The sequence below is a fragment of the Caretta caretta genome, chromosome 9, assembly GCF_965140235.1.
Source record: "Caretta caretta isolate rCarCar2 chromosome 9, rCarCar1.hap1, whole genome shotgun sequence".
NCBI lineage: Eukaryota > Metazoa > Chordata > Testudines > Cheloniidae > Caretta > Caretta caretta.
Window position 1 is genome coordinate 53,339,759 of NC_134214.1, and position 12,221 is coordinate 53,351,979.

General features: G+C 46.7%; 1 protein-coding gene across 19 annotated transcripts in view; it reads right to left on the bottom strand.

Annotated features, from left to right (window-relative positions):
• Positions 1–12,221, bottom strand: part of CEP63 (centrosomal protein 63) — a 48,302-nt gene that overhangs the window by 16,752 nt on the left and 19,329 nt on the right. For 14 of the 19 annotated variants that reach the window (XM_048863220.2, XM_048863235.2, XM_048863232.2 and 11 more), the window contains exons 4-10: positions 12,020–12,115; positions 8,823–8,945; positions 7,629–7,742; positions 5,123–5,359; positions 4,679–4,824; positions 3,680–3,814; positions 2,982–3,096 (exon numbers count right to left, since the gene is read on the bottom strand). In XM_048863220.2, the coding sequence (XP_048719177.1) occupies positions 2,982–3,096; positions 3,680–3,814; positions 4,679–4,824; positions 5,123–5,359; positions 7,629–7,742; positions 8,823–8,945; positions 12,020–12,115 (966 nt within the window). Of the gene's footprint in view, positions 1–2,981; positions 3,097–3,679; positions 3,815–4,678; positions 4,825–5,122; positions 5,360–7,628; positions 7,743–8,822; positions 8,946–10,577; positions 10,781–12,019; positions 12,116–12,221 lie in introns of those variants that run through there. The other 5 variants (XM_048863229.2, XM_048863225.2, XM_048863228.2 and 2 more) reach the window with 2 other exon arrangements.

Sequence of the window (12,221 nt, forward strand, 5' to 3'; positions counted from 1 at the left end):
CAAGCAGAGTAGAAGTGAGACAGTAAATTCACGAAGAGGGGGTAAGGATCCAAGCTCAGTACTGGTGCTCCGTCCTCGGGTGCATCTTCAAAAGTTTGGCTTTGGGCCCAGGGGGGGCTGTTTGGAAGAACCCTGGCCTGGGCCTGAGGAGGACTGTGACGGGCATCTCCTATGATTCCTGCCCCTGTCTCCAGCACGAGTCTCGCCTCGGGGGCCGAGAATAGAAGCGGGATGGGGGCTGAGACTTAAATGGCTTTCTTTGGGATGCAGGGGTCTGGATTCCCAAAGACTTTAGAGTCGCCCACGAGCCCTTAAGACTGTTCAAGCAAGAGTCCGTATTTTGGACAAACAAGCCTGCACAGTCAAAGGACAGGTCTCCGGTGGTATCCCGGACACCTGCTGCCACGCGCTGTGTCTCATTGTAACGGTGGAGGCCATAGTCCGAGCCGCCAAGTCTGCCACGTCTAACGCAGCCTGGATGGAGGATCTTGGGACCACTCTGCCCTCTTCGAGAAGCACATCAAATTCCTTGTGCGAGAAAGCCGGGAGCAACTCCTGAAACTTTGTTAAAGTGCTCCAGGAATTGAAAGCATAGTGGCTGAGTACCGCTTGCTGGTTGGCCACTCGAAGCTGGAGCCCTACAGTCAAGTAGACCTTTCAGCCGAAAAAGTCCAGCTGCTTAGCATCCCGTGACTTTGGACCGGCACCTGGCTGCCCCATCGCTCCTTATGGTTTGCCACTTTGACCACTAGAGTCCCTGGGTTGGTGGGTGGGTGAAAAGGTGTTCATACCCTTTCTGCGGCACAAAATAACGTCTCCCCACCCCTTTAGCAGTGGGTGGTATAGGGGCCAGACTCTGCCAGAGCACCCTAGTAGCATTCTGGATAGTTCTTATCAGGGACACAGCCACCCTAGATGGACCCTCCAGGGCAAGGATGTCCACCATTGGGTCCGACTCCTCTGTGACCTCCTCCGCCTGGAGGTTTAGGGCCACCCTCCTAAGAAGGTCCTGGTATCCCCTGGTGTCCATCGCTGGCAGGGTGGTGGTGCTGCCTGCCACCGCCTCGTCTGGCGAGGAGGAGGAGGAGGTCCGTGGGACCAGGTCTTCCTGCCTTTCTGGCTCCCTGGAGGCTGGGTCAGGTGTGTCAGTCCCCCCGTGACTGGAGGTGGCTCCAGTACAACTGGTGGTACTGGTTCGGGTGCTGTTCCTAAGTGTGACAGCCCAGAGTCCTTGTCTCATGCAGGATCCTCCGGAGCCCTGGATGTGTGGTGAGACACAGACATTGCTGAGGATAGGGCACAGGGTGCAGACGTCATCAATGCAGCCCTGGAGCCCTGAGCCTGATGATTGGCCCTTTTGGACTGCTTGGGCCTTTGTACTCGGCCCTGCCACTGGGGTGGCCAGGATACCACCGGTGCCGACGAGTCCACAACTCTGCAGTGCCAGGACCACGAGTGGTACTGGCTGCATCAGGAGACAGAAAACTCAGCCTCCGACTTGGAAGAGTACTCTGAGCCCGACCACAAGGAGAGAGAGCCTGATGGTGCCAGGGAGCGGTACCGGGGTAATGGGTAGAGGTGCTGTAACATCATGGGCTTGCTGTGATGATGAACACGGGCCAGTGCCACCATCACTGCCATGAAGGGTGCCGGAGATGGTGCCACATGGGGCACCATCATAGATGCCACAGACGGTGCCGTTGTCAGTGCCGCTGACAGTGCCTGAACTTGAGCCGGCATCTGCAGCGGTGCTGTCGCTCACATCTGCGGGGCCGGGACTGCGCCGTCATGGCAATAAGGTCCCACATTGCCTTGTAGGCATCCAGCGTGGAGGGAAGGTCGAGCTCTTCAGGAGGATTTGGAGGAATCCACCAGCACTGAACTCGACGGACCTCTGATCGGGGCCAGAATCAATGGTGCCAGGTCTTGAGAGCCAAGCCGTGGGTGTCCTGCCACAGGATGCACCCCGCTGGATTCCCCTTGCGGCTTCTTATTAGGGGGAACGACCCCCGTCCGCCTTCTTTTTCTTATGAGGCACTGGGGACTGTAAGCGGTGAAGAGGTCTTTCCTCAGTGCACTGAGGCTGGGGCGCTGCACACTGATGATGCCGGTGCCATTTCCAGTACCGGCTGAGGGCAGAGGGCCAACTCCATCAGGAAGAGCTTTAAATGATAGTCCTGCTCTCTCTTAGTCCTGGGTCTAAAGCTCCTGCAAATTGGTCACTTGTCTGTCTGATGACCTTCTCCTAGGCACTTAAGACAAGCAGCGTGTGATCACCTCTGGGCATAGGTTTCGTACACCTCTCGCATGCCTTAAACTCCTGTGACTGAGGCATGCCCCGGTGCCTGGGGAAAACCAGGGTGGGGGGGAGCCCCTCAAAGTAAGCTTAACTACTGTACAACTATTGATTAACTATTTACAAATAAGAAAAGGGAACCACTAGGTAGCCATTTGCGAATGCAAGAGACTGAGCTGCTACAACGACCATCACTGGCGGTAAGACCGACCTGAGCAGGCAGCGGGTCGGCAGGGACCTATATACACCGCCATGAAGGCGCCACTCCAGGGGTCTCCACAGCTGACCTGACAGGTACCGCTAGGGGAAAACCCTTCTGACAATCGTGCACACACCTATTGGAATGCAATGATCAATCACTCGAAGAAGAACTGCTATGTCAGTGAGGCCCTTCCATTGCTTATTTCCTTCAGCCATCCACTGCCACTTTTAAAAGCACAGACCAAGACTACTCTCTTCCACTCAAGGTAAAAAAAAAAAAAAAAAAAGACATAAGGGAAAGTTGCGTGTGGGATCCTCAGTTCTCTCCCATCCCTTCATTCTGAGCAACCATTTTCCCCACAACATACTCTGTTCCTTCATCCCTTTCTTTGCTTTGCTAATACAGAGCACACAGAGTTGTTGTGGGCAACTGTGCTAGCTAGTCCTCAAACCTCGCTCCCACTCTAAGGCTCAGGGGTCTTACCTTTTTAATCTCAGCCTTGGCCAGGCAGTGGTGTTCTTCCGTCACCCGCAGCTCTTTGCACTTCTCTGTCAGCTCCTTGCTCAGCTGTATACACCTGGCATTTATGACTCCCAGGCTGGGGGCAGAAACAAACAAACAAATCACAATTTAAAAACACCCCCCATGAGCCACAATGCAGGTTATCTCAGGAAACCAGCATTCACACATCTATCCTCTCTACCGAAGTCATTTTGACAGACCAAGACTACTGCAATCTTTTCTGATTAGATACAGCCATTTCTCTTTTCCTTACCAAAGGAAAGTTACCAACTTCCCTTGTAAACCGGGGATCTTCTCTACAGATCCATCAGTGGAGAAATTCCATCACAGTTTTTACTCAGAACAGGAAAGATGAGATGTAGCTCTCAGCAGCTGACTGGCTATTTAGTTTAACAAAGATTTCCCTCTCCACTACAAAGGAAAATGACATGTCTAAGCATACTAAAGAAAATATTTTTTAAAACCTAAAAAGGTATATTTAACAAACAAACAAACTAACCCTAACATCCCACTGTGGTAAGATTTTAGACTCAGATTTCTATGGACTCTTAAAATACTAGTGGTTTGGACGATTTTACTGTGGTTAACAGCGCTGGTGAATAAGACATTATACATGCCATATTGTCTGTGTGTGACTGAATTTTGAAGTTGTCCTCTACCTGCCCTCAAGACGAGCCACCTCTGACTGTAGGTTCTTTTCATTCTTCTGTGCAAGATCCAACTGCAGGAGTACATGCTCCAGCTCTGGGAACTCCTGTGACAGCCATTTCTCACGCAGGTGTTCTTCCAGTGACCTATGCACAAACACAGGACCATCCCAGAAGGCCTTAGTCTCTTGACACACCTCATCCCCCTGTGTATTGATATAAGAACAGTGATATTTTCTATTCTCTGACAACACAAGGCAGTCCAATAAAAGACATTACCTCACCCATCTCGTCTCTACTCTAGCTCTACAAAATCCACCAAGACGTAATGCTATAATGTGGCATCTGTGGATATTCTGGATGCCCCAAGCATCTCATCCTGATGACAGGCCCATGTTTGAATTCAGTCAGATTATGACAGGCCGCCACCAAATTAGTAAAAAAACCAACACAACTGGGCAATTTCAATCCCACTGGCAGATGCTCAGTAATCCCTGCTGCAGGGAAAGGCATAGCTGCTAGATCTCCTGTGTATACTTCAGTGTCTCTCTCCACCAGTATCAAGGCAGAAAGCGGCTGATGCCTTTGCCACAATCATTATAACCTTGCTGAAGCCTTGACCCTATGCCCTTAAAGTTAATGGGACCTTTGCACTGACTTCAATGAGTACATTTAGTGGCCAAAGGATGTTTTCTCTCTCCACTACTCACCTGAAATGCACGAAAAGGGAATCAAACCACAATGCACTGACTCAGGAAACCTACCAGAGAGCCAAGGCTGAACCCCTCTGTATTTACAATACTTCTTCACTGTTTGGATGCCGACTGCTTTTGAAGCAAATGAAGAACGGGCACCCTTACCTTACAGCGTCCCCCTAGAGCATACTAACAGCCATGAGCTCAGACTCCAAGCATACAGATAGAGCTCCACAGGCTCAGAGAGTCACTTAAGGTCACAGATCTACATTGAGTGGGGTGATGGCCAACCACATTTAGATGCCAAGGATCAGACCTGGTAAGGAGCTCCTTGCTGTGCAGGGTTTCAGTTACGCTGGCCAGCTCCTTATGTAACTGCTCCTGATGCATCTTTGAGCTCTTAATGAAATCCTCCTGGGACTGCAGAGTGACTCTCAGCTCCAACTTCTCCTCTTGTAATACCTACAAGAGAGGAAATGGAAGTTACTGTTGCAGGAATGGACAGAATCAGTTTAGTATAGTTGGGCTGGAAATGAATTGTATTTTCAGATGCCAAAAGAAGCATTAGATGGGTAATGGGCTCACAATGCCACATGGGTACAAAGCTGGCCTCACAGCCAGCTTGGAGCCTCACACAAAGGCACTGATGGAAGGGTGGGAGATCTCCAGGGTGACTGTACCTCCCAGGTGATAATCTGGAATGCACTGAACTACCCCCAGCACCCTCCATGGACAGCTCTCACTGCTACTTCTCACAAACCTCCAGCATTTTCTTAGAATGCCCCAGCTCCTCTTGGACTCTTTGGTGATCCTCCAGAATCTTCTGATTGGCTCCAGTCAAGTCATCCACTCTCATGTTAAGCCTCTCCACCTCCAGCTCATTGGCACAGATGGTATCATTGGCTCGCTCCAGTTTGCTGGTTAAATGCTGGATTTCCGATTGGCTGGCCAGTTGCACAGATTCCAGCATCTGCTTCCGATTGGTGAGCTGAGTCTGCTGACAGAGGTTGTTGCTGTGTTATAGCTAAATTACATATAAAGAGAGGTGAAATAAACAGATTCGAAGCTTCATGAAGGCTCCACACCGATACTTCTCGATGCAACATGCCATTTTCTCTGAAAGCAGTGCTGCCCTTCAGGGAACAACAGGAGGTGCTGCGTCAGGATTGTACATAGGTGAGGCCTTTGAGGTGGGGAGAAGAAAGGAATTTGACGGCATCCTTATGATTCCAAAAGAGGTTCTGAGGGCATCTAAAGAAAGAGAATCTCTGAAGCAGACAACCCACACTGCCCAAGAGATTGAACAAACAGTAAAGCGGCCTAAGTTCCCTGTCCATCAACCCAGGGGTTAGATCTAGCCAGAGGACAAAGTGGAAGCAGATTTGGAAATACCATATATGAACTACAAAGCCAGGCAAATCTGTTAATCCCACATGGAGACAAGGAGCAACTCCTGACAGATGGAAAAGGAATCAAATAGAAATTAGAAACTGGAGTGACGGCAACAGCCAGTCATGTTCTGTTTCATGCAGTGAATCTCCGGTACTAGAAGCTTGCTAGAACACTCACTTTCTTGAGATTTTAAGGTTTTATTGTTTTAAATGTAAATTAGAGAAAGGAATAGAATAGAATACTTACATTAAACATATCACTGACAAACAATACCTTCCCTATTTGCAGACTGACATAATTTAACAAATGAGTAATGTCATATGCCTCTAAGAACATCACTTTCTGAACACCTTTTTTATGTAGTGCCCAATATACGCAGTGCTGTCATTACCCTTGCAAACAATACACAAACCTGGATCACAAGGAGCAATTGCTATGAAAGTAAAAGCATGTGGTTGCCCGAGATGGCCCAATAAACCAACATGCCAGACTGGCTGAATTCATGGACAGTTTCTGCAATAAATGGAAAGCCTGAAAGTAAAAGTTAAGACCCACAAAGGAAAGGCCTAGCCATAATCTCCTATGGTGCCATGTAGGAGACCCAGTTTTGGTTGCCAGCCTTTAGTTTATTAGGCTGGCAGGGATGGAGGGTAGGCACTCCTCACTGGGCAAGAGAAAGCCACGGTCTACTCCAGAGTAACCTGCACAGTTACAGTGACAAAAGGGAATCCAGTCATCCTTAGCTGGAAAAACAGCACCCCTGACTAATGGGTTGGGTGGGGGCAAGAGTGTGCATGGGATCTGCAGATCTCATCCAACCCTTTGTCAGAAAAAAACAAAACCAGAAAATGCTGTCAGGATGTGTTTGTGACAGGTTTTATTTTTTTAGGTTGAGATTTCCAACGCAGTCGTGAGGATTTAGGCTTCCATCACATTTGCCAATAAAGGTGAGCTTAAGTCCCCGAGACTGCTTTGGAAATCGCAACGTAAATGTCCCATTTTTCTGCTACACTGTGATCTAACACACTGGCCAGTGCTCCAAGGACACGTCTCTCCTTGGAAGACTGAAATAGCAAGGAGAGAGACAGCAGCGGTGAGACCTTCTGCTCAAAGGCCCACTCGGCATTTGTGGATCTGCTAGTGTTGGCCCCTCATAAAGCGCCATTAGTGCCAACTCCAATCCTGTCAACACAAACTGCAAAACTCCTCCTTGCCAGAGCTTCCACTCAGCAGCAATTCAGGTGCCCATTAAGTGAAAAGCTCCCAACAAGAGCTTATCATCAGCATTTGCTGTAATTGTGTCAGTGTAAGCATCTTCACAGCTGGGGTCTCGGTCAGCTCATCAGACTACTGCAGCAGCATTAGCTCGGGAATGGATTAACTTTTCAGGAACAACAGCACCATTCTGCTCCTGTTTTAAGAGCCTCAAAAACAGAGCTAGAAACTGCTGTTACTTTGCTACCGTGTGGCAAATGCCTTTTGTACGACAAGACTATTTTCAAAGAGCAACTTCTGTATAGCTGCAGCTACACAGCTGAGGATTGGCAGGTACATAGCTTTGAACAGGACGTGACAAAAGTTATTTTAAAGTGTCATGTCCTGTAATCTCCCCCCCACTCCCAGAAACACTTATCTTACTATCTTCCCCCTCCTAATATTTATGAGTGAGACTGAGTGTATGGGAGCCATGGGGAAGGTTTAGCCAGCCTCCATTAACAGACTTCAGATCTTTCATTGCTTGTACTGTATAGATGAGTTTACTCCATTAGGACCGATAAAGTCATTTCAGTTGCGATCTGAAGTGGATTCACACTTGAGGGATTTCATTAGCTCGTCACTGCAAACAAACAACTTTCAGCGCACATTAATTGTACCTGCATGAGCTCAGATTGCTCTGTCAAAGCCTTCCTCTGGGCCTCCAGTGACGCCACCTGTTGCTGGTAAAGCAACCGCTGCTTCTCCCAGTCTAGAGCTTTCTGACGGAATTCCTGCAAGGATGATTGAGATGACCTGGAATTTACCACCCATTTGGTTGTCAAGATCATCCCCTCCCAACTCTCACTAACATTCTCTCTCCTGCCACTGTATACTCGTGAGCCTTCCTCCACAGCAGGGAAACCATTAGCCAGTCATTTAATGCACTGACTCAGCATTAAAAAGTCCCTCACACTGTGCTGTGGCATTGCTCTCTCTGAGTTAAAACCTTCATGTCAATTACTGCTACTTACAGATATTGAGTGCTGATTCATGACCAGCTCTACAGATTTGCTGTCAGAGCATTAACAATTCTACTTCCCTGTAACTTTACAAGAAAAGGTTGCTACTGAACTCACTAAGTTTGCAAGTATGAAGTAACAATAATTCTTAACCCAGAAATCAGACACTGCCTCATAGAGGTGTTTTGGGGAGATTCGTTACCAACTTCTAAGTGGTGCTATCAAAGATGAAAGAATATGGCTGGTCTCATCATGGTAGTAAGATTAAAGACAAGCTGGACTTGGAAAACACTCATGCAGAGAATTTCCTCCAAACTCTGTGGTAACAACCCCATCGTGCTTGAATTTTCTACCTTTACATACTGTCTTGTCCTTAAAACATCCACTCACCTTTGATTTAATCCATGATAACAATAATATCATTTATTAACTGTATTAAAATAGCAGCAGGCCCCAAAAGAGATTGGGCACCATTGTGCTAAGGCGATAAAAATATGTTTACCAGTAATCATATGTTTCTTTTTACATTTTCAAACAGTTCTCACCTACTCTCCGCACACACACACACATACCTGTGACAGCTTGCCCCGCTCTTTTATAAAATCCTGGCGGACACAATATTCATGAACTCACATGCGATCCCAATTAAACTGGGCAGCATCATGGAGAGGACCAGTGCAGAAATGGCCTTTGCTACACAAGAGCACAAGGACAGCGAATGCAGGGGTGAGTGGACTGAGTATTTGCACTCACAGTCCACTTGCTTATTAAACATTCAGAGTTGCTACTGAACCTGAAACAAGTCAGTTTGGTTTGTATGAACAATGGCCATGGCTTCTATTATCCACACACCTCTATCTTCTTAGTCAATCTGCTCACTTCGGACCGGTCATCCCCGTGGCTCTTGGGACCCTCCCTAGCTTCTTTCAGTTGTTTCTTCTGCAGCTTCTCATAGCTTCTCTTCAGCCTGCCTAGCTGCAAGGAAGTCAGTGCAATTTTTGATAATGCTGGTCAAGGTCACAGTGCATTAAATTAATGAAGCATTCTGAAGGAAGGGACATAAAGTCATTTTATAGAGATACTCCCTCAAACCAAGACCATCCGGTTGGCAGAAGAAGATTTCTCTACCTGTATAATAAACAAAAAGTACTATATGTACTCCATAATGTATCAAAATATGCTGGATTGTGCCACAGTGGTTTGCCGCTGGGTGGATCAGCAGCAGCAGAAATTGAACCTGGGTCTTATGGACTTAAGGCAGGAGCCCCTACTGCCCGAGCTAAAATACATAATACCCAGCTCTGTCAGCCAAGGCTGTACCAGGCTCATAAACTTCTGTCTGTGGCCCACCCAGCACCAGAGGGAGACAAAGTACCTTGCTGAGCAGATATGGGTTACAGAAACATGGAGTGACAGCACCCAAAGAAAAACAGAACGCTGTGAGGCTTGACTACGAACCTATCAAGGATGTAGGTGAAAGACATTCATGAAATTCCAGTGTATGCGATACAACAGCCACTCATCTTGTCATACTGGTTGCTTAGCTAGGTCATAAATTTCCCCACTGACTGGAGAAAGATAAGGAAGAACGTCACCCATGTCTACTGCTAGAATTCTAATTTTATTAAAAAACTTGAATAATAAATACTTTGCATTTAAATAGCATCTTTGATCAAATATTTTGAACTTAAACAGAGCATTTGCCACCTGATTATCTAATTTCTTTACAAACACTGACAAAATAAAGCTCTTAACATCCTGTGAATTGGGGAAATATCTCCATTTTACAGATGGATAAAATGAGGCACAGAGTGGGTTCGTGACTTGCCCATGGTTCTAAAAGAAACACATGAACAGAGCCAGGAAGTGAACCTAAATCTCATCATTCCCAGTCCTGTGCTTTACCCACAAAGCCATGCTTCCTTTCAGAAGAGGATCTCCTGATTCAGCAAAGTGATTAAACGCTTTGCGGAACAGGAATGGACTTACGCACACATTTAAAATTAAGCACATACTTATGCGCTTTGCTGAGTGGGAGCCAGAAAGCTTTACAAATATAGATTTAGCCTTGCAACATCTCTGTGATTTATAGATTATCTAGTATCAACTATCACATTTATAATGATGGGTGACTTGGGGCAGGGGGAGGTTGTGAGGCTTTCCTACAGACACAAAGCAAGCAGTTTGGGGATTAGACCCCAGGATTCCTCAGTCTCCTGTTCTAACCCCCACCACATTATCCCTTTTTGAGTTCAATACTAATGCGCCTCAGTCTTGACCCACACCACAGTTGCGATTCCAGTCCTGAGCTTTAAGACAGATCTGTTAATGCACTTCAGTCTGGCCTAGCAGCATCTCTACTATTCCAGTGGGGACATTTCCTGAACAAAGACTGTTCATCATGCTGAAATGTAAGGGGGTTTTAAATGAGGAAAGATGTCTTCTGCACACTAAATTGAGACTACCAAATTAATTATACTTATGACCTACAGTAAGCAGGAACTGAGCCCAATCCTCCAGAGATAATGCACTGCTACCCTCTCCTGGCATTTAGCTCCACACTACTGACAAGCCAATGGAAACAGAAGTAATCATTAAGGCACTTACATGAAATACTGTCAGCCCACCCGCAGAAAATCTCAGCATCTGTTACATTACAGTGGGCAGGACATCCTTTGTGGAATGAAGAGTGTGGAACTCTTTTTAAAAGTCTTTGTCAAGTAAATTTAGTGATATCATCATGCCTGGGAGAATGGAGTCACCTTCAAAGAACAAGAATACAGGCAGAACCAGTAGTAAACCCCCCCCCACCCCACCCCATTCTGCCAATCTCCTTCAGCCCTGGCCTCGAGGGTCAGGCTCTATGCTGATTCAACAGCTAGAATTTCCCGAGATATCAACAAGAATATCAACAGGCATGCTGGTCTCAGGAATGTGGATACCCATTCACTGGTAAAAGGACTGAGATCAACTGACTACACACTAGCCTCTGAAAAGCCACCAGAATAATGATATTCTGTCACTACCAAATTGAACCCATTTTACATGGCAGGTGCACACAGACTACCATAATGGGCGGCAGGATAAAATCCTAAAATAAGGAGATACAGAAATTTTGTAGGAGACCGTAAAACACAGAGTATTTTTGATCTACAAGGACATGACGTAGACTCCATAGCAATTTTAAGGAGGAGGTTGGTATCCTTGGCTCAATTCAAATCCCCCGACACATGCCCATGCACTGGTGGAGTCAGTATACCACGCGGTGGATGGTTGCCACCTTCTCTCGGCCACCATGACTGTACTTCCAGAGGGAGGTATATATCTGCCGCAGGAAAAGTCATCATCTCATGTTTATTTCACATGAAAAAGGCCAGCTGCAGAGCTGTGCTTTCTTTAAATTTCATGCTATGCTGGGAGAGCAACAAAGCAACATAAGCACAAGCATAGGGGTGTCTGGGGTGAGAGAAGACAGGAAACCTTGGCTGTAAACTTCTGCCGCTTTTTAACACACCTGAAAGTAGCCACAATAAGGGCTAGTCTATGCTTGAAACATTACAGCTGCGCAGTTATAGTGCTTCAGGGTAGCCACTCACTACAACGACAGGAGGGATTCTCCCATTGCCATAGTTAATCCACCTTGCCAAGAGGCAATAGTTAGGGCGATGGAAGAATTCTTCTGTCAGCTGATCACTGTCTATGGCAGGGGTTAGTTTGGTTTAACTACACTGCTCAGGGGTGAGGATTTTTCCACACCCCTATGCGACATAGCTGGGTCGACTTAACTTTAGAGTGTGGACCTGACTTCAGTTTACAGCAAGTATTTTCACTTTCACAGTAATCTTTGGAATGAGATGAAGAGTGCTATATAAATGTAAAATATTATTTTGTTGCTAATCAATCCTCTTGTTTTGGCACACAGTGGGGAAGGGAGGATTAAGAAAATCACAGCATTCAAAAGGACAGTGACGAAATGAAACATTTAATCTATCAGACCACAAGGCATAGACTGGGGTTTCAACACCAAATCTCATCTTTCTGAAACCCACCTCTTCTTGAAACTTCTTCAGCTGCTGTTCATACTCCACAACCATGCCTTGTTGGACTTGCTCAGTGTGTTCTAACTGCTGGCGCAACCTACCGACCTAAAGAAAGAGTTAAAACACAGCACAGTGACTATCAGCACAGAAGCAGCAGACTCAACACAGCTGGCTGTCTCACCAGTAGATGTGGAAATTGAAGGATTACTGT